The 25,303-nt window shown below is 55.1% G+C and overlaps 1 protein-coding gene across 2 annotated transcripts; it reads right to left on the bottom strand.

The window, feature by feature from the left end:
- Window positions 1-503: 503 nt before the first annotated feature.
- PDE4C (phosphodiesterase 4C) lies at window positions 504-25,303 on the bottom strand. Of its 2 annotated transcripts, XM_019736940.2 has the most exons (17): window positions 25,201-25,303; window positions 24,056-24,116; window positions 19,570-19,766; window positions 9,022-9,213; window positions 8,425-8,461; window positions 8,262-8,335; window positions 8,024-8,076; window positions 7,571-7,683; window positions 7,399-7,492; window positions 6,704-6,867; window positions 6,411-6,509; window positions 5,855-6,019; window positions 5,676-5,775; window positions 4,889-5,043; window positions 3,427-3,549; window positions 2,984-3,166; window positions 504-2,505 (listed from the first exon to the last, which is right to left on the bottom strand). In XM_019736940.2, exons 2-17 carry the CDS (start codon window positions 24,095-24,097, stop codon window positions 2,119-2,121), a joined length of 2,178 nt encoding a protein of 725 aa, XP_019592499.2. In that variant the 5' UTR covers window positions 24,098-24,116; window positions 25,201-25,303; the 3' UTR covers window positions 504-2,118. The 2 variants fall into 2 exon arrangements, with proteins under 2 accessions (XP_019592499.2, XP_019592500.2); XM_019736941.2 differs by lacking the exons at window positions 19,570-19,766; window positions 24,056-24,116; window positions 25,201-25,303 and adding an exon at window positions 12,044-12,238.

Genomic DNA, 25,303 nt, shown 5'->3' with positions numbered 1-25,303 from the left:
TACCTGTTGTTGCAAAGAGCCTATTTTACCAGTGAAATTACAAAAGCTTCAGGGGGTTAAGGGACATGTTGAAGTTGTCAAAATCCATCTTTGGGGACACTGAGGATGGCACAGTGGACCTGACCCAGGCCTCCTGGAATCATGGTCTGGAGAACGTGGCAGACACGAATCAAAAAATCCCCCCGAGATTCCACCAGTTTCCAGCCTGGGGTGGCAAGTCAGGGAGGACTTCCCAGAGGAGAGGTCGCTGAGCTGAGACCCAAAGGATGAGGATGAGGGGAAAGATAAGCATTACAGTTGGTGGGCCAGCATGTGCAAAGGCCCTGAGGTGGGACCTTGCTTGGCGTGTGGAAAGCCAGTGTGGGTAGAGTGTTATCAGTAAGGGAGAGCAGGAGGATGCCTGTAGCCCAAATTGAAGGGGACTATACGAGTGTTCTTATGAACAGGTAGAGGAAAATCTGGAGGAAAATAAGGTGAAATGCTGAAGGCAGATGGTCTATGAATGAGGTTATAACAGAATTTTATTTTATTCTTTATGTTTCCATTCTTTCCAAATTCTCTACGGTGAACATGTATTACTTGTAAAGGGGGAGGGAGAAAAAAATTATAAATAATCATCCCCTAAATCTCTGCCTTTTAAAGGTCTGGAAGGAAATGCATCAAGTTCATGACCCAGATGACGTTTCTCCCTCTGTGGAATTTGATCATTAATTGTGATGATGATGAATTATCAGTGGAATCATTTAGGAATGAAGCCAGCTATTCTGGAAGCCAGAGGCTACTGCAAGGACCTGTGTCACGTATACATTTTCAGGCACTCTGGGAAGGAGGCAAGAGTGTGGGAAATAGTAAGCCTTCCAGAGACTGGAAAAGAACCTGAGACTTGAATGCAGAGCCAACTCGTCTGCTCCGAGTGAGGTCACTCCCGCCCCAGGCTGACCTCCAACGGGTGAGATGCAGGAGGGGCAACCGGCCAGGCGAGGAGGACCCGCCCCCCCCATTAGCCACACCTCCTGTCGCCAGGGGGCGCCGCTGGCTAAAGTCCGGCGCCCAATTACGTGGCCTTGAGCAGACAAAAGGACTGCTCCGTGCCTCAGTTTTCCCATCTGTGAAGCAGGTGTGATTGTAGTTTAGGGTAATAGGATTTATTTAACCCCAGAGAAACATTCGATGCCCCACGTTTCTAAGATATTTCAGGGCGGTCAAAGACACCACCCCTCAACCAAAGTTTACCCAAGTACTAGGATCAGGCCATAGGACCAGATCAGGCCCTAACTAGGATCTGGGCCTCAGTTTCCCCCAAGTACTGGGAAAACTGAGGCCCAAAAGGCCTCCCTAGGGGGAGTCTGGGGCACCTTCAGAATCAGGAGATGCAAAGACCCACCATGGGGGGGAATTGCATGTTTTTGTTGCTGTTCTATAAGAGGGGTAATGTGTGTGTGTGGGGGGGTACCAGCAGGAGGTCCTACAGCCAGAGAGAACAGGGAGCAGGTGCATCCTGAAAACAGAAATTACAGAGACTTAAAGCAATAACCGATACACAAGCAGGGACAGGCCACATCAGTCTTCAGAGATGCCCCCACACAGAGCCCTCTCTTTGCTGCTCTCTTGCCACCCTCCCCCAGAGCTCCAGAGCTAGGCTTGGGACTGGACAAAGCTTTGGTGCCAAAAATTCCGCCATTCAAGGTTCCGTTCTCCTGCAGGGAGCTGCCCAGAAGATGTATAGGAGGCACCTGCGGAGAGCATCTCCTTGGAGCTGACTCCCCACCCTCTTGCGCAGGGCTACCCCAGAGGCACATAGCAGGTGCAGGCCTAGCACATAGCAGGTGCCCAATAAACATCTGATAAAGAATGGAAGAAAAATGTGATGGATGTGGCTCAAAAGTGATCACTGGAGAAGTTGGGCCTGACCCAGCCCCAGCTTCAGAGCTGACTTTGGAGGAGGAGCGCTCTCTCAGCAGAGCCCAGGGTCAGAGTGGACCCCAGACAGATGCCTCCAATTTGACCCTGAGACTTGCCTATAACTAGAAGCTTGGTTGTCTCCCTCTGTGTGGAGAAGGCAAAGCGTGGGTCACCTGGGACCTCTTCCTAGAAAGTCTCCCCATTCACCAGCGGCTATTAGGTGCCAAAGGGCTCAGCCATCACATTGCCCTCATGGTCCACGCAGGGCTTGCCCATGGTCCTCTGGTTGTCCAGGCATAAGTCCCTAGGGTCTGGTCTGGCCTCAGCGGATAAGAGCTCAGTGTCAGGGGACTCCGAGGCCTCCTGGGCCAACATTCTCTCCTCCTCCTCCTCCTCTTCTGCCTCCTCCAGAGTCAGCTCAAATTGGAATCTGTCAGGGCCGCCTCGCTCAGGGCTGATGGGGTCCACAGGGCTGTGGGGGATCTTGCTCTGGTACCACTCGCGGTTGTCCTCTAGTGTGTCCAGAAGGTCCTGTGCATCTGGGTGGACCAGGTCAGCCCATGTCTCCCACAGTGGGTGGGCGATGTAGTCAATGAAACCCACCTGTGGGGTGGTACAGGGTTATGGGGGAAGAGGTTCACCCTGAAACCTAGACCCGTCCAGCCTCCAGGCCTTTTGCCCAGGTTGTTCTCTCTGCCTGGAATGCCATTTCCCAACTCCTACTCATCCTTCAAAACCCTCTTCAAACAACCCTTCCTTTAAGAAGCCTCCCCTCCCCATCTCTGGACTCTCCCAGCCTTTAAGTCTTTCCTTCCACCTCAGCCCTAACTCCTCATCACTGGATGTACGTGTCCCCCAGACTGACAGCCCCTTCAGGGTCCCCCACACCACTCAGAACAGACATTTCCAAATGCTGTGAGTTCAGATCCCTCTCCCTGCAGCCCAGGATGACTCCACTTGGCCCAGGGCAGACCATGCGCTTAGGTCACACTCCCTCATTGGCCCACCAGGGCTCAAGCCGGAGCTCACGGGGTCGGCTTGGCTACTCCTTTCCCTCCCCCATTCCCCGTCGCCTTCCAACCTGGGATTTTTCCACCGAGGCCGTATGCTTGTCGCACATGGGGCTGATGTCCAGGCCTGACTCACGCTCACGGTCACCCTGCTGGAAGAACTCAGCCATGATGCGGTCCGTCCACTGGCGGTACAGGGGCAGTGGCTTGGTGGGGTTGCTGAGATCAGCGCAGTGCACGAGGTTCTGCAAGACCTGGGGAGACCGAAGCTTAGGAGAGCTCGGGCCAGACACCCTCAGGCCCGATTAACAGTCTCCTACAGGCTGGCACCATGGACACACACCCCTCTTACAGGTGGGGAAACTGAGGCCTGGGAGGGGAGGGAATGGCTGAGGCACAATCACTTGATTCTCAGTGCCTCCATTTCCTCAAGTTTGGCACAGTTGATGCTTCATAAATGCAGCTAAATGAGAGGCGTGGAAACCAAGGCCCCGGGGTCCACCTGGCTACACACCTGGATGCGGTCAGAATAGTTGTCCAGCAACAGGACTCCCAGGCTCGTCACCTTCTTGGTCTCCACCATGGTCTTGAGGTCAGCCAGGAGGTTCATGTGTTTGGACATATCAGTAGCCAGTACCTGGGGCCAGGTGAGGGGGGCATGACAGGAGGAAGCATTGCTCCTGTCCCTCATTCCCAGACATCACACCCACTCGGACCCTCAGCCCTCTGGGCTTCAGCGTCCTCATCTGCGAAATGGTGGGATATAACGAGATTGGCTGCAAATCCAGCTCACAAGAGGGATTGAATCAACGGTCCCATCACCAAGGCTGTTGGGTTCACAAGATGCATCCCACCTGTTAAAGATTAAATCTGGGAACTGAGGTAAGATGTGTCTGAGGGCAGCAGTGAGGCCCAGCCCAGGATGTGGCCTGTGCAAAGGCCCTGGGGCTGGATATGCTGAGAAGGCAGTTATGGCTAGAGCAAGTGAACGCAGGAGCAGTGGAGGGTGGTGGGAGTGGAGAGGGCTTCAGAGAGGAGTAGGGGACTTATCTAGAGGGACATGGGAGCCACATGTGAACTTGAAACTGAGAGGGACCTGACTTGGTGCTCCCCAAACCTCCCTATGGCCACTACGTGTCTGGGAGAGCTGTTTTCAGCCATTTGGAGGGAAGTCTGGCTGTTTAAAAATCAGTTTTGCTGGACCCATGTGGACCCAGCCCAGAAGTGACCCACACATGGCCCATGGGCTACTCTGAGAATCAGATAAGTCTCAAAACTTCTTCCCAAACCTTCCATCTGCCATAAATGATGCTCCCACTGGGGGTGCTCACCGCCCAAGGCCCCGACTCGGTCTCACCGAACTTTTAGTTCCTCTTCCCTTGGACCCTTGATTTCCTCTGAGCCCTCCCCACATGCTGTTCCCTCTACTGGGAACACTCCTCCCCAGCCCATGGCCCTCTCCACCCTGCAGGCCCCAGCTTCAGTGTTCCTTCCTGGGGAACCCCTACCTGACCTTGAGCATCTCTCCATCACAGCTCTGCCCATGGGTCTCCATCATGGCTCCCACCCACATGTCCATCTCCCCCCACAAACCAGAGTCTCAGAAAGACCAGAACTGTCTTGGTCATTGAACAGGGCAAGCACACAATAGTTGCTCAATAAATACTTGTAAAATGAATGAATCAGGTACAAGACCCCAAAATTTACTGGTATCTCCCAGCCTGAAAAATATTAAATAAACAGACTAAAGGCTCAGAAAAAGTTGCACCTGAAACCCCAGAAGTTCAGTTTCCACATTGCTTGTCTGTGAACCACAGCCAGGACCTAGGGCCTGGACACCTCACTTCGGGCTTGGAAGGTCATTACCTCATTTTACAGACCAGGAAGCTCAGACTCAGAATGGGGACATGTCCGGGTCTGACTGAACCCCCAGCCAGGCCCAGATTGCCCCACCGCATCCATCACTGTGGCCTCACCATGTCAATGACCATCCTGCGCAGACTCAGCCGCTGCTTGGTGCTGAGGTTCTGGAAGATGTCACAGTTCTCTGCCTGCAGCAGCTTAAAGCCCACAGCCAGGTGGTGGTTCTCCAGCACTGAGGCATCATTGTACATAAGCGCCAGCTCTGAGTCTGGGGGGGAGGTGGAGAGCCTCAAGAACTGCCCCCCCAACCCACTCCACCAAAAGCCAGGTTTGGCGAATACTTGGCAAACTCCTACTCATGTATTGAAGCCCTAACTCCAATGCCCTCCCCCTCCAGGAAGCCTCCTGGGGTCCTGTCTCTCCCTCTGTCCATGCCCTGACGCCATAGGGCTGGGGGCATCTGTGTTCTGCTCTGCCTCCTCAAGACTGGGGACTCCTTGAGGACTTGGCATGGCAGGGGACAGTGCACAATGAGTGCTGGTTGAATGAACAACTGAGTTTTCATCTAATTAGATTCTGGGATCCTCAAATGAGAGGTCTCCACTCTCATCCCCAGCTCTCCTGAGTCATTTATATACAAGAGGTGCCCAATTAAGAGGTGCCCAACTTATTAACTGAGTTTTTCAGATATTTCAAAGGACCCTAAACTTTAAAATCTCAGTGGGCCCAGGACATGTCTGTCACATTTGTTATTCTCTCATTTATTGAGTATGTACTTGGACCCACTCTGAGAATCTAAGGGAGAGAACCTTTCATGAACAGGGACACCGGGCTCAAAGCAGGGATGGGGCCGCCGGAGATCACATGATTGACAGGTGGAGGCAGGGTCCCCTGACTCACTGGTGTTAATGAGAAACTGGTTGGAGACCCCAGGATGGTCCACATCATGGATGGCACTTGCAAAGATGGCGGCCAGGACTTCCAGGTCTGTGAACACGGCCTGAGTGGGCACAGACATAATAGGTGAGGGGCAGGCTCCCCGCACCCTGTACCTGCCTAGGCTGCCCATAGGGCCATACCTCAAGTGCAGGGGTGGCCAGAAGCACATGCGCGGACTGGGCCACATCGGCGGCGTGCAGACTGTTGTGGTAGGCCACATCGGCATGGTAGTGACCCTCCAGGGTCAGCAGGTAAGTGACAAGTGTGTCCGCTGGGATCTGAAATGTCTTGAGCAGGTCCCGTTCCTGGTCCATCACAGGTCCCCAGTCAGGACCTCAGCCTCTGGGTCCTGTTCCTACGCCTTCTCTCCTTCTGAACTCCTATCCATCTCACAAATGCCCCCTCTTCCAGGGTGCCTTCAATTCTGAACTCACTTGGTCTCTGTCCTTCCTCTCTGGTCCATCCCTGACTCCCACAGTTGTTCCCTCCAGGCCTTGGCCCAGGGCTGAGGCTTGTTGACAATCAGCAATGAACTGTTCAACCTAGTGAACTCCTATTCATCCTTCAATGCCCTGCTCAAATGATCCCATTCAGGGGTGTTAGGGAGGAGTTGAAGTATATGTATCCCTGAGGTTTTGAGGTAGGTGGGGGTGAAGGAAATCCAAGGGTATTGGAAGCCAAGGGCACAGGAGGTACCTGAAAGATGCTGAATATGATGGCTGTGAGAGGCCGGTTTCCACTTAGCTCTGCCACCTTGAATACGTCAAGCCCCCACTTATTGGTATCTTCTAGTTCCTAAAATTTGAAGAATTAGAGCTTGACCCCAGCCCAACTTCCCCAGAATCTGGACCTGCAGCCCCTCAGGCCCTAGGACTTATATTCAGCCCCATTTGCCCAGTACACAGATGGGCAAACTGAGGCCCAAGATAAGGCATCCAAACAGTTCCAGGACTCAAACCCGGGTCTCAGTATTCTGGTTAGGGACCCACCTTGGCCAGTTGCCCCTCCTGGTCAGTCTGGACCCCAAAGCGTGGGATGGTGGCTGTGGAGAGGCTGGCACTGTGGGGGAGCCCACGCAGGCTGCTGATCTGAGACATGGGCCTCAGGGGCTCTGTGGGGGTTCCCCTGGGCAACTCCACCTCAGTCTGCTGGTCTGTAGGCAGGGCAGGGTGGGGCTCAGAGAAGCCAAATTACCTGCTAGAGTTGTCCTGCCTAGCCTCACTCCAGTCCCGGACTTTGCCAAGCCTTGGGATCAACCTATTTTTTTTACCTGGATCAAAGTAAGCTCAGAGTAAAGTTCCTGTCTGGACTGTAGCTACCCCTTTCTTCTGTTCATGGCTGATCTTCGTGACCACTTCTACTGGACATGACCCCTCGGGCTCAGTATTTTTCCCCAAACAGCCCAATGTCCTTCCATCCCCCAAGCTGAAGACCCAGCTGTCTGGTTTCCTCCATCTCCTCCTTGGAAAACTTCTACTAATGCTTCAAAACCCTAGCTTTAATGTCCCCCTCTTCCTGAAAGTTCCTCCTGTTTCTCCCTCTGGTCCAGCCTTCACTCACGTAGCTGGGGGTGTTCATGTCTGGCTTTATCTTCCCCAAACTGAGCTCTGCAATAGAAGTCTTTCTTTTCTTCCTTCTTCCTACCTCTGTAATGTTGCCCAGACAGTGAGCCACCACAACTCACCCAGGAAGGTTTGGGAGATGTACTCAGACACCTGGTTCCCAGAACGGCTGGTTTCAGACAGGTGAGTCAACTCCCGGTTCAACATCCTCTTGAACTGCAGGGGAAAGTAAGGACAGTGATGAAGGGACACTGGGGGCAGAAGCAAATGATATTGGCCTCTGGTCCTACTCACCTTGTTGGAGGCCATCTCCCCCACCGAGTGCCGCGTCTGCAATGTCTCCAGCTGATCCAAACACCAGTCCAGCTCGCTCAGTGTCTCCAAAGCCAGCTTCTGCCCAGTGTCCTCTGGGGGCAGAGTCAGTGAGGGGCCTGCCCCACCCCACTCCGGGATTCCAAATCCCTTATGCCTCCCTCTCTACATTTGGACCCTGGAGCCCTTCCCAATGGGGCCACTTAGGACCCTACGATTTGAGTTGCCGATCTGTCCCCAAGTGGCTGTGTGACCATGGGCAGGTCTCTGCCCCTCTCTGGGCCTCAGCCACCCCATAAGACTCCATCCCCGAGGGTGTTTTAAGGGGTTACAATGAGCACAGCCTAAGGACTCAGGGGCAGGGGAGATCACCTTGGGGAGGAAACTCACAGCAGTACCCACAGTGGGAACAAGGGGTAGGAGCGGGAGCATTACCTGTAGGTGGAGGGGGCTGACTGCCAGATGGAGGGTTCCCGATGGATGCTTGCCTGCAGTACAGTCCGCTCAGGGGTGGCCCGCCTCACCCATTTGGCCCCGCCCCCCAACCCACCTTGTATGCCTGCTCCACCCCCTCATCTTGGCCCTGCCCTTCTCTTCCACAGCCCCTCCCCGGTGCTGCACGTGAAGGCCTCTCCTCCTCGCCAGGCCCCACCCCCGCCCATCCCCTGCATACTTGGCTGCCGTGTGGCCTTGCAGGTGGGCTAGCACCGCAACGTTGCTCCGAACCGTCCGCAGACTGGCCAGGACCTGTCGGGAGGGGTATGATCAGAATTGCAAAGGGAGGGTGAACTCCGCCTGCATGGCTCACACGGGGAGAGGGAGGAGTGGGCACTCACCTGGGCAAAGGGTGTCACAATCATGTCTTCTCCATGTCTGTGGGGAGATGGGACACCAGAAAAGGTGACCAGGGAGACCTCCTGCGCGCTCCCATCCTCCAGCTTTTGCTCACACTATGCCCTCAGCTGAGCACATAGTGCCTTCACGACTCCTCCTTCCGGTGTCCTATTGGTCCCTGGGCTCCTGTCACTTGACTCTCCCCTGAAACCCACCACAGCCCCTCCGACCACTTTATCCCTACCTCACAAATGGGGAAACTGAGTCCAGGGCAGCAGGGGTGTTAGAAGCAAGACAGATATTATATTTCCCTTTGTATTATGGCTACCAGGAAGCTCAAATCAAGGTATTTTTTCTGTTGCTGCCAATTGTACTTAATGTTTCTGGATTGCCACCCAACCCCAGCCTAAAATCAAGCACAGAAGGTCCCCATATATCATTCTAGGTATGCTCAACTGAATAAATGAGCTGCCTTGCCAAACTCTTACTTAAACTTCAAAGCCCAGCTCAAATGGCCACTTGAAGGAGGTGTGCTGAATGGAGAAATAAAGGAAGGAAGAAGAGACAAGGAGGTACCATCCCACCAGCCGTGGACTCACAGGTCGCTGGCCACAGAAGAGTTCCGGGACATGGCCTTAGGTGAGAGTTCATAGTCACTGTCGGAGCGATACAGGAAGGATTCTCGCCGCTGACTGTACTGGCCAGGGGCCTGGACCACCCGGCCAAGGCCAGGCCCTGACTGAGGGTCCAGGGCGCTTCTCCTGCATGAGAGCCCATTGTCCAGGTCAAAGCTGGAAGCAGAGGTGGCGTGGTCAGAACGAGGATCCTGGCAAGCTGATGGCTGGTGGTGGCCCATATCTGTTCTGCCTCATTTTCTCTAAGGTCACATGGTGGACCGGGCAGGAGTAGCCTTCGGTTTGTCCACCTGCCCCACAGTCACACCTCTACTCAGTCCCTGTACTCAGGGACCCTGCACCCCTTATGCCTTGGTCTCCATGTCTGTACCTAGAGTCTTTCCACTAGGACGAATCTGGACTCTAGGATCTTAGTTTCAGGTCTCTCCCCAAGTGGCTGCATGAAACCATTGGTAGGTCTCAGCCTTTCTCTGGACATCAACCACCCCACATCTAATATGAGCATGGTAGACTCTCTTCTCTGAGGTCACTTTTAGGGCGTTCACTGAGCACCTGGGAGTTCATGAGGCACCCATACTACTAAGGAAGAAACAGAGCTCCAGATCGCATGGTAAGTTCACAGGAACTGGAAACGACTTTCTGGGCTCCCCTCTCTGGAGGGGCCTGGGTCCTGCCTAGATCCTGCCAGTTCCAAGGCCCCCCACAGCCAGGAGAGCACCGCACCTCCCTTCAACCCCAACCAGCTTTGTTCACGCCTTGGATGACCTGTCCCCTCCCCCAGCCCCAGACCCCACCCTCAGCCTACGTGGCCCTGCTCAATCTGGTCCCCTCCCCGACTCCCCTGCTTCATTTTCGGGTATGCCCTGGCTGTTCGCTTCCTCCTCTTCCCCCGAGGAGGCACGGCCTTTGCACAGGCTGTGTCCTCTTCCCAGGAGACCATCCTCCCCACAACGCCCCCAGCTCCAGGCAATCTCCATTCCCCACTTCCCAGCTCTCAGTGCTGCCTCTCCCTCCCGCCACACTCTGACTGAGTAAGGGGGGATCTATGCTCATTCCCAGTGGGGTCAGCGATCAGAGAGTGGGAGAGGGTGTGGGGCAAGAACAGAGGTGCTGGAGGGCGTGTTAGCAACCGAGCAAAGGGGCTGCCTGTGGGTCATGGGCTTTGAGAGGGTGTCAGGAAGGAGACAGGGAGACACCAGGGACCACCCACGACTTGGGGCTTCTGGCCAAGAGCCAGTGTCCACCTGGTCCTCCGCCAGGTGACCCCATCCGGGATTCGGCTGGATTCTCTCTGGTTCAGCTGGATTCGGGCTAGCTCGGTCAAGCAGGGCCGGGTTTGACTAAATTCTAGCTGATCACACAGGGTTGGACCTGGTCCAGCTGAGTTCGGTTGGGTGAGTTCGGTAGAACTTAGCTGCGTCCGACCGCGCTTGGGCAGGTTCGGATACGTTTGGGAACGTTCGGCTATGTCCGGCCTCAGTTAAGTTCGGGCGTGCTCGGCTATGTCCGACTGCTCTCAGCCAGTTTGGCTTCAGCGGCTCCAAGAGAAGCCCCGGCCACGCGCGCGCGCGCGCGCCCATTTCGTGACGTCACCGGGAGGGCAGGGCTTCTTAACCCTTCCCTGCCTGGCAGGGTCGCGGGGGCGGGCTGAGGGACGCTCCCAGGGGTGGGCTAGCAGAGGATACCCTAATCCGCCCTCCGAGGGGGGGGCCTCGGGGTGGCGACCCCTCCCCCTCCCCGCCTTTCCTCAAAGGTTCTAGGAAAGCGCATCTATGGATAATTAAGGAAATTGAGGCCGGGGGAGGCCACAGGGTGCTGGGTTCGAATCCAAGGAGCGGGCACAGAGGGTTAAGGTCTGGTTGCCGCAGGGAAGTTATTTTTCTTTCTGCTTTAAACTACCGGGAGCGGGGGGAGGTGGAGGCGGTCAGGCGGTGGTTCCGTGACGCTGGCAGCGCATAGTGAGGTCGCCCTGACTGTGGGAAAGGGGCCTCTGTCTATCGGTTAGACACGTAAACTGAGGCACGAGGTCATCGGAGGGACCCGCCATCCTCCACCTTCACCTTCTGAGACCCTGCCATGTCCCCAGAACCCTGGGCAGGGACTACCCTTCGCAGGTGTGTGGTGCAATGGGGCGCTCTCCGAGGCCCGGGACCCGACTCCCGGACTGCAATAGCGCCATCAGGGGCCACGGTCACGATTGTACCCACCCCCGCCAGCTGTCACTGGCCGCCATGTGACTTTGGAGAAGAGACCTCCAGCTGCCAAATTATCAAGGGGGTGCGAATGCAGCACTAACCCAGAGCAAGGTAACAGACATAGTCGGTGCCCACAAGCTCCACCTCTGACCCCAGCCTCGCCCCTGTGCCCCCGCGAAGTCACAGTGGTTTTGTGAAGGGTCGGGATTTGAACCCAGAGCGGTGAGGAGTCTTTCGAGGACGCCACCGAGTGAGGCCCCGCGGGTCCACTCTCAGCCTGGGACATGCAACTATTCTCTTCCACTGGGCACACCCTGCCTCAAAGGCCCCCACCAAACCAGGTCTTCCTCCTGGAACACCCAGGGTTTCCCGCGAAGCCCCCAGGCCATGTTTTCACCAGAGCCAGGATGGATGGAGGGAAGACCAAGGGGAATAGTGACCCTCACCCCTCCCCTCACTGCCGGGAAGCTCAGGCTGCCTGTCCCCGGCCAGAGGGTCAGGAGGAGAAGTGAGTCTCAGCCCGTCCTGCTCTGGGCCACACAGCTGGAAAGCGACAGCGGCTTGTTCCCCACTCCCCTCCCCGCATGCGTCCACTCAGCGGGTGGAGGGAGACAGAGATGGAGAGACAGAGTCACCATCTGCGAGAATCAGAGATAGGACGGGGAAAGAGATACCGAGAAAGAGCTGGAGGGGCAGAGCGTCCATGCTCTGACCCCCCTGACCCTGACCGTGCCCTTCCCACCTCCAGCCGGGTAGTTCCAGTGACCCTTCCAGCCCTCCTCTCGCCTCACCACAGTGGATGGGCCACGGTGAAGCGCCGCTGCAGGCGGATGCTCTGGTTCACCAGGAGCTTCCTGAAGAGCCCCGGGGAGCCGCGCGGCGAGTCCTTGGGGAAGTCAGGCCCAGGGGTCGGGGTGGGCGCGGTGGGGACCTGCATTACTGCGACAGCGTGAGGGCTGGACAGAGTGCAGACTGCGCGGGACCTTTTCTGGACAGCCGCGGGGGCGGAGCTGGTGAGGAGAGGGCAGAGGGCGCACCCGCCCCTCCTCACCGCTGCATCGCTCTGGGACGCCTCCACGGGGACAAACAGGGAAACTGAGGCACAAGGCCGGGCGCCACTCTGCTTCCCCTCTTTGAGGGCGGCCCAGGACCCTGATTTTTCTCCATTTTCCTCTGTCAACATGTCCCACATTAATGCAGCTCACTGAGCTAACTTGGCTGAAAGAGTGAGACACCAAAATCAGAAAGGGAAGCACTCTCCATTATGAGCAGAGCACTGGAGGCAGGGAGTTTGCTGAGGGGCTGCCCAGATCCCACACAGAGATTCCAGTCCCACTCAGTCCGTTTTCCAGATGGAGAAACGAAGGGCAGGAGCACAGAGCAGAGGGGCTGCCCAGAAACAACAAACTCTTACTGCTTTGCCAGGTAGGGACATGGAGACATAGGTGGTAACAAACACAAAGCTTCAGGACAGGAAAGGGGGGCTTGAAACCAGCTCCCCCTCTTCTAGTCCCCCTTCACAAGTCCCCACATGACCCCTGTCCCCTGCTCTGACATTCCCCAGGCCCTGTCTCTGGATCCTTTCCCCTCTCTTGCTGTCTCCACTGGACAAACATCCGCACTCCACTCCCGTCAGACCTTCCGTTCTGTGAAGCATCATCAGCTGCCTCCCCCGCCCCCAAGAAGGTCCCTGGGGGGCTGGAAAGGGAGGCCTCACCTTTGGTGTCTGGGGAGACTCAGGGGCCTATACCAGGTGTTCTACTCTTGGAATGCTGGGGTTGGGGTGCCCCTGCCCTGTTCTTTAGGAAAGGAAATCAAGGTTCAGAGGATGTCACACTCAGAGGCAGGAACTGGAACGCCCGTGTCACTGGCAGAGGCCACCAAGGCCCAGGGAGGCTGGGTCTCCCAGCTGAGGCCACAGAGAAGCTCTGAGCCCCGCTGCTGTGGGGTGACATCCCCCACTGCCTGGACTTTGCCCCTGGGGGACTGAACCAGTTGTGGGGCACCCACATGTCTGGCACACTTAGGAGAATATGAGATACGGCTCGGGGTGATCAGGGCTTCAGTGGGGGAACCTGATGTGCCACAGGGAGGAAACCCTGACCCTCTCCTGACCTCACAGCCACACTATTATCCCCATTGTACAGATGAGAAAGTGGAGCCTCAGAGAGGGGTCAGGCTGGGGCTCAGGAGGACAAGGAGTCCCAAACGCCTGGCCAGGAGCCCCCTTCTGTCCCCATGGCCCTGCAACCAGACACCTGGTGGGAACCAGACTCACTGTCCCCAAAACAAAAATACCATCTGGAGCTGCTGTGGCTGCACCTAATTATAGCCGGTCCCCAGGGGCTAGAGGCTGCCAGGATTGGCCTGATGGAGACGCTGGGGTCAGAGTCTGTCCGAGGAGCCCTGACACCACCCTAGTCCCATGGGAAGGGCTTGCATAGCCTCATGTCCCCAAGGAGAAACTGAGGCACAGAGGGATTCAGTCCCTCCCCTGAAGCCACAGATGTGAAATGGAAGGTTAAGACTAAGCACATAATTACAAACAGTGCTTCCTACTTGCCTGGCTCTGAGCCAAGGACTGTGCATGTAAAAGTCACTTGATTTTTGGAGCAACTCCCAAAAGTGGGGACTATTTTGCTCATTTAGGGAATGGGGAAACTGAAACACAGACAGGTATGTTCACTTGGCTGAGGTCACACAGCCACGAGTGGTAGAGATTGTGGGATCCCTGGCCTGAGCCCTCTCCCATGTAATGCTTAACTGGCTCCAACTCCTCTGAAGTCCCAGAGGCTTCTCTGACATTAATATTTTATCAATAGTTTCATATTAATGTTTCACTAATAGATTCAACTGTAAATATTTTATTAACAGTTTTAACAGTAATGAGTTATTAATAGCTTTTTGGATGGAGAATCTGAGCCACAGAGCTGGGACTTAGCATTGGAATCCTGACCTGCCTGATCCTGGGAGACCCCAAACCTTGCCCTGCAAAGGGCAGAGGCTGAAGGAGGGGTGGACACAAGGACCCCCATCCTGACTTTGTCCCTGTGTGCTGCGTGACCTGAGGAGGTGCCCAGCAGTCTCTGGTGCCTTTATCCCGTCACTGTCTCTATTCCCCCCATTTGAGCATCCCTGCCCTGGGTACGCACTTTTCTCCTTTGCCACTTCCTTTGCCACTTCCAGCGAGACAGGAAGTAGGTGCTGTTATGCCCATTTTACAGACAAACTGAGATCTGGAGAGGAGAGATGACTTTCCCAAGTCCCCATGGAGAGTCTGGACAGAGACAGGAGAGTGGGGGCTGAGTCACATTTGTAGATGCTCACATGGTTTTGATCCCACCCTCCTCTGCTCCATACCCTCCTATGGCTCCCTATTGCCCCCTCATCTGAATCTATACCTCTCCAGAAGGTCTTGTGAGGCTTGACCCCTGCTGGTCACCCTGCCCCTTTCCTCTTGGCTCACTCTGCTCCAGTTTCATCCCTGTTCCTTGATGTTCCTAGAACCAGCCAGGCTCATTCCCACCCCATGCCCTTGCCCAAACACTCTTCCCCTGCTGAATCTTCATCTTTCAGGTCACAGCTGGAGAATCACCCCCTCCAGGAAGCCCTCCTTGACCAGCCAGATAAATATTCTCAAAGCACCCTCCTCTCACAGGTTCAATTTCACATTTTGTATCATGATTATTTGATTTGTTTCTGCCTTGCCCATCAGCCTCTCAAGGATAGGACAAGGTCTGCCTTGCTCCCAGCTGTGCCTTCGAGGCCCAACACTCACTATATGTTCAATAAATGCTTAAGAAATAAATAGAGAGCCTCTGCTCCCACCCTCCAGCCACACTATTCTGTATTCAGCTCCTCATACACCTGATCTTCTTGAGTCTGAGGCTTTGCACAATCTGTTCCTTCTAATGGGCATACCCTTCCCTGCGCTCCTCCTGGCTGACTTCTCTTCATCCTTCAGGCTAAGCTTAGATGCTACCTCTTCCAAGCAGCCCTTCCTCACCCCCTACCCCCCAATGCTGGGTCAGAAGCCTCCTCTGGGCTCCACAGCACCCTGATCTCTCCAGTTGGTATGAGTCTGTCTCCACTATCATCCTGTGAGCACCTGCTTGCCCATGGCTGTTTCCCCAGTACAGGCCTAGCACACAGTAGGTGGCTAATAAATGCTTGATGAACAAGATGCTAGGACCCTCCCAGACCCAGATGAGCCACCTGGGGCAGTGGGGAGGAGAGCCACAGTGGGAGACCAAACTCCCCTACAGAAAGTTCTCAAAACAATGCAGAAAGGACAGAAGTGTGTTTGAGTCTCATCGAAGCTAGTTCCAGGGAAGACTCGCTTGCTGGGGAGCATGTAGCAGGCTGGCCTTGAACCCAACAGCCCTGAGGACTGAGCCCCTCCCCTACATCAGCACATATACGCATGGACAGGATGCACAGGCCCGCACTCACCCCCCCACACACAGGGACACACTCCTTTCAGAACCTTCCAGAGCCACGTGGGCTCTCCCCCCACCCCAGAAGGGCCCAAACCCAGTCTCTGTTTGTTTTTTCTTGAAGATGGAAAATCATGAGTCACCAGGAGAGGGGGGGCAGGAGGAGCTGAGGGCTGGGTGGTGGGGGCTGGGGGCCTGCTGGATCACCTGGGAAAAGCTCCAACCCCTCTGGACCATGGGGCCCAGCTGCCCCAGATGCCTCTTAGGGCTGCTAGAAGTCCAGGCTGGTGGCTTAGGCCAGGCTTGTTGGTCAAGAAGCCAGTGGGCCCAGGAGGTGCATGGACCAAGGTGGGAGAAAATGAAGGTCTAGAGAGAAAAATAACTCACTTGAGGTCACCAGCCTGATCTCAAGCCCAGGACTGTAGATCTGGCCTTCTCTGGCTTCACCTCCCACCTAAGGAGGGCCTGGGGCTCCTGGACACTGGTCCTCTGCCCTCAAGCCATGGCGGAGACTCCTACCCCTGGCCACCCCCAAGGTGCCTGTTTCACCTGCTGTTTCTCTCTGTCTCTCTCTGATCTTTTATATGTAACAGAAGTAGCCCCTCCCCCACTTCCACTCCCCTCCTCTTGATCCCATCATTTTTTATATGGAAGAAATATCCTGTGCTCAGGCTCCCCAAGAGTCTTCCTTGCCTCCTGTAGGCTACGTGGGCAGGGGGGCTGGGTGGTGGTGGTGGCAGGACAGGCCACAGAGGAGGCTCCTCCCCCCAGGGCTGTGGACCACCTGCCCTGGCCCTCTCAGATGCTCCAGGTGGCCACGACCCCACAAACATCTGAGGATACTCCAGGAGTGAGGACAGTCCGCCCGTCCACACACCCACAGGCAACACAAGGGGAAACACACAGATACATACATAACCGGAGTACACACACCAAAATACATCTGGTCACCCACAGAGATGCAGCTGGCTGTGGAAACTCACCCAGCAGGTCAGAGAACACACACTGCTCACTCTCACACACACACTCAGAGGCAACCACACCTGGCACAGCGGGGCACACACTTCTACCCCAGCTCCACCCCACATAAAACCAGCATTTTCCTCCAAAGCACCAACCTCAGCTAAGCCTCAGAGACCTCTGCTCCCTGAAGAAACAAAGACCCTCTACCACTCCTGCCAGGTCCTGCGCGCCCTTCTCCCACGCCGAGGGAGAGCCCTACCCCCCCCCCACCTACCGCCTGTGGAAGGAGGTGGGCCAGGAACGCTGCGACTTCTCGAGCCGGGGCCTCCGGTCCCCGTCCCAGTCGCTGCGGCAGGCAGACTTGTCCTGGTCCGAGTGGAGGGGCTGCTCTATGCAGATGGGGCGCCGCAGCTGCCGCCACAGGTGTTTCGGGGACCGGGCTAAATCTTGGAGGCTGAGAGCGCAGTTCAGCTCGCTGGATGCCTCTGGCCCTTCTTGGACCCCGAGGTCTCCATGCGCCAGAGGAGGGGAGCAGAGAGAGCAGGGTGTGGGAGCGGTCCCGGGAGCGAGCAGTGTCTGTGCCCAGGTCAGGCCAGGGCCAGGGGTGGAGGCGACAGTAAGGAGCTGTCCGCACAGGCGGTACTGAGAGGGAGAAGGTAGAAATAGGGGCTCACGGTGGGGCTGACACTGGGGAGCTGTCCGTGCCTCGTGGTGCTGACGGATAGCAGAGGAAGAAGAACTTGGGCGTGGGGGATGGAGAGAGGGGCTGGGGAGACCCCCAGCGCTGAGAATGGTCTGCTGTTTCTCCTACTGCTGAACAAGAAAAAATCAAGACATGGGCTTGGAATGGAGAAGACAGAAATTGCCCTCGCTCTTGCTGCCAAATGGAGAGCAGGGAGACAGGGTCTCGGGAGACCCCCAGTGACAAGGCGCTGTCCCTGCTTTTGATGTTGAAAGGGACGAAGGTAGTACAGTCAGGGGCTTCGGGTGGATGAGATAGCGAGGGAGTGTCTGCTACCTATTGGTGCTGAAGCCAGGGCAGGGAGACCGGTTCCAAAGCACTTCCAGATCAGGGCGCCATCCGCCCTGGAGGTGCTGAAGGCTTTACAGCGGCGGGTCCTCAACCCTCCCCAGTGACCGTAGCAAGAGGAGTCTGGAAGCAGAGTCAAGGGCTGTGGCCTTCAGAGGTAAGCACAAATGGCTGTCTTTCCATCAAGCTCAGGAAGGTAGGCTTAGCAGTTCAGTCCTAGGTGGGGTTTCTTTGGAGCCTTAATACACCCCCCCCACCCATGCAGGGCAGGGATCCGGGAAGGATAGAGAAATGGGGAGGGCTGTGGCAGCACCCTCACATGTCTGGGGCACTGCCTCTGGTTGGAGCTGTCAACAGTGGGAGTAGGTAGAGAGGGGCACCCTTTTATAGCCACACAGATGCCCAGACCCTCATCAGAAACAGCAAGATCTCATTTGCCCTGTGACAGCCCGGGCCCTCCCTCACAGACCTGCCCCTTCCTTCCCTAGTTCTAGAAACTCAAGGCCCTGCCCACCAGGCATTCTAATCTCACGGATAATTTCCTGAGAAATGGCAAAGGGAGGGTGAAAGTTTTCTATCATGGTTAACAGAAGTAAATGTGGACAGAAACAGGGCTGGGCAGTGTGGGCTCTGGGCTCTTTGGGGCCACTTGATGCAGCACGTTTGGGAGCAGGAAGAGTCCTCATCTTTTCAGAGGGCTCAGGAGGCTATTACCCCTGGAGACTCTACCCTCCACCCTAGTTGTGTCCCCAGGATGGAGAAGTGGAAAACGTTTGGGCCAGGGAGCCCAAGATGAAGACCAAGCCCCAGGATTGCCACATCTTGTTGGGTGATGCAAAACACAGGACTCTTCTCTGTACTTTACTTTCATGGTTCAGTCCCTGCCCTCCCTCTCCATCCCCTACCCTCCAAAACTGACGGCGAGGGACAACTTGGCCTTGGGGGGGGACGTGGGTGCTGATACTGGCTAGCTATCACGTCCCCTCCCAAAGCCTGGTTTTCTATTCTGGAAAGTGGGGCTAATGATGGTGTCCCCACCTCTTGGCATCATTGCAAGGATGAAAAAGGATGTCACTTGTGAAGCCACGAGCTTCACAAAGACCAGGAGCTGTCCACACCAGGTCCCCCTCTCTCTTACCCTCTGCTGGTGTCCACCAATGCCCAGTGTGTCTATTTCATAAATACCTTCTGAATCTGCCTACTTATCTCTAGTCTGTGGCTCCTGCCCTGATCCAGGCACCGTCATCTTCTGTCCAGAACTGCCTCCTCGTTTGGCTACTGCTGCTTCCACCCCTGCCCCTGACAGTTCTCTCCACAGCAGCCGCAGGGAATTTTTTAAAATGCCAATAGTACAACTCACTCCTTGAAAATCTACCTATGGCTTTCCCTATTGCACTCCATGAGGTCTTGTGTGGTCCAGCCCCTGCCCGACGCCTCAGGCTCCCCTCCCACCCTCCAGCCACACTAGTCTGTATTCAGCTTCTCATACACCTGGCCCTCCTAAGTCTGAGGCTTTGCACAATCTGTTCCTTCTAATGGGCATACCCTTCCCTGCACTCCTCCTGGCTGACTTCTCTTCATCCTTCAGGCTAAGCTTAGATGCCACCTCTTCCAAGCAGTCCTTCCTCACCCCCTCACCCCTCCCCCAATGCTGGGTCAGAAGCCTCCTCTGGGCTCCATGGCACTCTGATCTCTCCAGCTGATATGAATCTGTTTCCACCATCAGCCTGTGAGCATCTACTTTCCCATGGCTGTATCCTCAGTACAGGGCCTGGCACATAGTAGGTGCTTAATAAATGCTTTCTGAACAAGTTCATGAAAGGCCCAGCTAGACGAGATGCTTTTCTCTCTCAGGACCGGCTCCCTTGATCCCCATTTGCCTCCTCACCTGCCTGCAGCTGGGCAGTGGCTTTGCTCTGTTCCTCGAGCCCCGATGGTAAACACCACACAGGCGCTGGGCTCAGTCTCTGCAGGGTGCCCGAGGTGGTTCGACAGTGGTGGCAGCAATGAGAAGCATCTCCGGATGATATCACTGCCAAGGGGACTCATGGGGGCTGAGCTAGAATCTGCAGACTCTTGGACCCGCTGGGGAGACAGTGGCAAGACATTAGTGAGTTTCCAGCCATGGGACCTCCCTGGGACCCTGGGGACCATGAGGCTCTGAGATGCCCTCACCCAAATACCTGGACTGGCCCAAAGAGCTGTATTTCAGCCCTACTTATCCCCTGACTTTAATTCTCTGAGCCCCATCTATGAAATGGGAAGTTGGACCTCAACCTTGCAGTATGCAAATAGTGTCTGGCCCACTACAGTCATTGCAGAAATAATTATTAATTAATTAATAATAATATATTTATTATTTATAACATGTAATATATACTGCTATTTGTTATAATAATATTTGTTGTAATGGTATTCTATCCTACGTACATTATTGATCAAAATATAAAAATAAAACATGCAGTAAGTAAACAAGTGAATAACAAGGACAGTACCAATAGGTAATCTTTCTTGCACACTCACTCCACATAGGTACTGTCCTAAAGATCCCTTGCAGATCCTTGAGTGTGCAAACTTACAAGGGCACAATAAAGCCATTTTATACCATTATCTTCATATTACAAATAAGGAAACTGAGGCTCAGAGGTTCAGTAATTGTCCAAGGTTGCAGTTGGTAAATAAATGGTGGAGATGGGATTCTGGATTCTGAGCCTCAGTTTATTTCTTGAAGGAAGGACTGTATAAGAGAAATTAAAGGAGATGTTTGCAGGCATGCTCTGAGTAAACACTTAAGACATTTTAGAATCAAACGATCAGGTTGAATTGATGAATCCGGAGTGTGAGCTCTCCAGCCCAACAAATCTGAGCTGGGTTCAATTCATGCTGTGTGGTCTAGGGCAAGCATGCCTCAGTTTCTCCCTATGTGAAACAGGGATGAAAACTGTACCGATTCCCAGGGTCCTTGGTGATAAAAGGACAGGGTGGGTGGTGGCCCATGAGCCAGTCACCGCTGTCCGTGGTTCTGACCCCAGGACGCGGCACAAAACCTGGAATCCACAGCCGAGGGAGTGTGTGCTAGAGGTCAAAGAAGTAAATGGAGCTGTGGAAGAGGTGGAGCTTAGAAGGGAGGCCCCCTTCTCCTGCTCTGCCCCTGAACCTCACCAATGAGTCTGTCTCCACCATCACACTAAACATTCAGATGGGGAAACTAAGGTCTAAGACCTCAAGGCTGGTCGGGGCCAGAGCCAGGGCAAGGGGCTGGGGAAGAAGTTGAAAGGAGTGCACACGAGTTCATGCCTCAGAGCCGCTAGGTGCAGGCATAGGGCATAGCTCATTTCCTCCTCTTTTTCCCGTGTCACAGAGGAGGATGTTAATGCTCAGAGAGAAATGACCTGTTGAGGGTCACACAGCTGAGGGCCACTCAGCACACGCATGCACACGGGCACTGAGCAGCCCTCAGCTTTGTGGTCCCCAGCTCTTTGCACCAGTCTGATCCTTCTAGGACCCAGGATTCCTGACTGTCTCCCCCACTTGAGCATGACTGACCATCCCTACCCTATCCCACATCCTACCCTCACCCACGGGCACCTGAATTCTGAAGCAGAAATGTAAGTAATCAACACTCAGCCTCCCCCTGGTGGGCAGGTTCCGAGAAGCTGGGAGGGTGTTCTGGGAAGGAGAGGGTAGGGTGAATGTGAACAGTGGGGCCCCTCCCAGGACAGGAGGCCCACGGATGTCACCTGCCCGTTTTCTGCTCAGGGAAACTGAGTTCCACCTGGGAACACCACTTGCCCACATTCGTATTCATTCATGTATTCCTCCAATAGATATGAAAAGATAGTTCCCATCATGCTAGAAATAAAATTAAATCTTGTGGGTCGGCTCGGTGGCTCAGGTGGTTAGAGCTCCATGCTCCTAACTCCGAAGGCTGCGGGTTCGATTCCCACATGGGCCAGTGGCCTCTCAACCACAAGGTTGCCAGTTCAACTACTCGAGTCCCGCAAGGGATGGTGGGCTCCGCCCCCTGCAACTAAGATTGAACACGGCACCTTGAGCTGAGCTGCTGCTGAGCTCCCAGATGGCTCAGTTTGTTGGAGTGCGTCCTCTCAACCACAAGGTTGCTGGTTTGACTCCCGCAAGGGATGGTGGGTTACGCCCCCTGCAACTAGCAACGGCAACTGGACCTGGAGCTGAGCTGCGCCCTCCACAACTAAGATTGAAAGGACAACAACTTGACTTGGAAAAAAGTCCTGGAAGTACACACTGTTCCCCAATAAAGTCCTGTTCCCCTTTCCCAATAAAATCTTTAAAAAAAATTAAATCTTGTAATGGCCTGGAGACTGATGTGGGGGGGAGATAATGTCACTCAGGCATAGTTAGGGGACTTTCTGAGGAGGTAACTTTGAGCTAAGACTTGAAAGAGGAGAAGGAGTTGACCAGAAGAGAGCTCGGGAAACAGCACACGTGCAAATGCCTGGAGGTGGAAACAAGCTGGTGGATTTAAGGAACAGCAGAAAGTGAGAGTGGAGTGGGACGTTGATGCAGGGGTATGGTGAGGCGTTGGGAGTTGATTCTGGGAGTGGATTAAGAGCTTTCCAGGGATGTGATTTGCTTTGTGATTTTAAGAAGCCCCCTGTGTGCGCCTCAAGGAGCAGGGACTGCTTAGGGCCGGGCAGAGGCTGGGCAGCCGCTGGCGGGACATGGCCCATGGGTGGATTTGGGATGTGTTTTGGAGGCTGCGAAATGGGCCATGGCTCTGGGGGTTTTACAGAGGACTCAAAGGTAACTAGTGATCATGACAGGTGACTGGTCATTTCCCAGTGAACTAGTAGTCACAGTTACCTGGGTGGGTGGGGCTACAATTTCCCGAATGGGGAAGATTTGTGGGGAAGCACCAAGAGCTGAGCCAATTCAGGTTTGGTTTGAGAGTCACGTGACTCCTAGGGGGAGCCAGTGGAGACAGCCAGATGTTTGGGTCTGGGCTTGTGGAGGGCCCAGCTGGTTTTGATTTGTCCATCTTGCTGGTGCTCAAGATATTAATATGTGCTGGCTCTGGTGGCAACCCCAAGTTCTGCCTCTAAGACAAACCCCAAAACCGTCCCTTGCCTGCTCCAGTGGCTCCCAGCCCCCCTAGAATAAAATCCACGCCCCTCATGGCAGTCCCCAAGGCCCCTTTTGCCTTGGTCCCTGCCCACTCCACCACTTTCCTTCCTCTCCCCTCACTCACCCCGCCCCCAGCCCCACCAGCCTCCTTGTGGCTGCTCCTTCAACCTGCCTTGGGGCCTCTGCAAGAGCTGTGATTTCTGCAGAGAACACCCTTTCCCCAGCTCTCCCCACGGCTGGCTGCTTGTTTTCATCCATTCTTTAAATATCACCTCCTCGAATAAGCCCTTCCAACCTCACCTGGGCAGCCTCCTTCACACTCACCTGCCCCCATACTTTATCCTTTTTCTTCGTTTAGCATCTGTCTCCCCAGCCCTGGAGCCTCTGTGTGCCCGATGCCCAGCAGTGGCCCACACAGCAGGCATGCCGTGGGAATGACTGATGCTATCAAGTGAGTGTGTGGGGGTTCCCGTTTACAGAGGAGGAAGGTGCAGCTCAGAGAGGGAGCCAGCTGCCAGGGGTCCCTGGGGCTGCCTGCCCAGGGCCTTCCCACACACCACGTTAAAGAGGAAGACACGGTGTGTGGGCTGTCGCAGCAGTGAAGGCGTGGCTCCACCACAGGGGTTCAGAGCACAGACAAGGTTCCCCAAGGCCCAGGTTCAAAGCTCGCTCAGCCTGAGGGAGGGCTGGGCTGGGCATCGTTTCCTAATCTGTAAGCGGTGGCTACAACTATCCTTCTCCCATAGAGAGCTGCAGCGTGAATAAATGTGTTAATATGTTGCAGGGGACCGGCTCATCCTGACCTCTCTCAAACAGCACAATTTTAACCCATTTTTTTTACACAAGAAAATAGTCCCTGAGAGAGGACCAGCCACACAGACGTCAGTGATTCAAATCCAGCTCCTGCTGGATGAGCTCCCTACCTAAATCCTGCTAACTACCATCTTTTAATCCTGTCTCAGTTTCCAAAAATGGGGCTACCAGCCCCGCCCCAAAGGTGCGGCCTCCTTTCCTTGGGCAATCCAAAACCTGGCATCCAGGTCTGAGTAGTCCCTGCTAACCCTCCTCTGCTGGTCCCTTACTCCCCAAAGCAGTGGCTGCAGCCCTGACTGGGCTGGACACCTGGAGTGAGCCCTAGACTTGTAGTGGCCTCTCTGGGCCTCAGTTTCCCCACTTGTAAGGGGGTCTCCAGGCAGTTCTGGGTGTTTTTGAGTAGGTGGGTGCTGGGATCCCTCCCCAATGCCCTGTATAGGCCACCCCCCACCGCTCACCTCACTTAGCAGGAAGGAGAGCGCCGTCCCACTGCGCCGCATGCTGCAGGCGTCTCTGAACCTGGGGAGATGGATGTGAGGCCCCATGGCCCTGGAAGCCCAGTCACGCCCCTGTGAGACACTCCTAGATGGGGAGTTCACTCTTGCACCCTGCAACCTCTCCTGGAGCCCACAGATGCTCAATTAAGATAGCCTGGGTCACCCACAGCACAGACACCAGAACGGAAGACCACTTAGACTTCTGCGGGGCCTCTGTCCAGGCGCAGCAGCCTGTGCCTTCCCAAGCCCCTGCTCCACGCTCTGCCGGGTCAACAGGGAGCATCAGGACCCTTGGGGAAAAGGCCCTGGGTCCCGTGGGGAAGTCATTCAGCTCCCAGCCCAGCTCTGGAGGGTTTGGGGACCCTCGTCCACCACCTGAGACCCCCCCCCCCATGCACACAAGCTCTATGAGGCCTGGATAAGCCTGGCACTCACTGCCACCGCTGAGTTCTATGACCTCCCAGGGAGCAGGGGAGGCGAGGACTGGACCTGCCCAAGAGGGCGGTCCAGGGTCCCCTCCAGCGGAGCCCCTTAACTATCTGAGTGCCGGGACTGGACTGGACACACCCACATACCACCCTTAGGTCTGAGCCAAGAGGTGGTGGGCAGAGTGACCAGGAGGCCATCAGGGTGTCACCAAGACCAGTGTGAGAGAGAGTGGCTGGGGGGTATAGGGGGGGACAGGATGGGTGGGTGTTAAGTTTAATTGTTCCTGTGTTTTCTTATGAGAAAGGGAGAGAGATGGAAGAATGGAGAGCCAGAGAGAGAAAAATGGAGAGAGACAGAGACAGAGAAGGACAGAGAGATGAGGAGAGACACAAAGAGATGGAGAGACAAAGACAGAGACAGAGATGAAGACAGAGACACAGAGATGGAGAGAGATAGAGAGAGGAACAGAGACAGAGAGATAGAGATAGAGAAGAGAGATAGAGACAGAGAGAAGAGAGAGACAAAGACAGAGAGAGGTGCAGCTTTGATGTAAGAATGGGAGGATTTTATCAGCTTGGGGTCTGGGACCATGCTTGACAGCAGAGCCCATGAAGTGTGATCTCAGGGGTTTGGAGGTAGCCCTCAGGGGTCCCTGAGGCACCAGGAAAGTTGCTCACCATGCTGTGCTGCCCCAGGCAGATTGATGACCCTCTCTGGTCAACAAGCCCTCCACAAACAGCGGGCACTGGAGATGCAGTGGAAACCCAGGTTCACAGGAGA

Source organism: Rhinolophus sinicus, linkage group LG07 (genome assembly GCF_036562045.2).
Source record: "Rhinolophus sinicus isolate RSC01 linkage group LG07, ASM3656204v1, whole genome shotgun sequence".
Classification (NCBI taxonomy): Eukaryota; Metazoa; Chordata; class Mammalia; order Chiroptera; family Rhinolophidae; genus Rhinolophus; species Rhinolophus sinicus.
The sequence above is the reverse complement of the archived record's forward strand: the minus strand, read 5'-3'. Positions and strand labels throughout refer to the sequence as shown.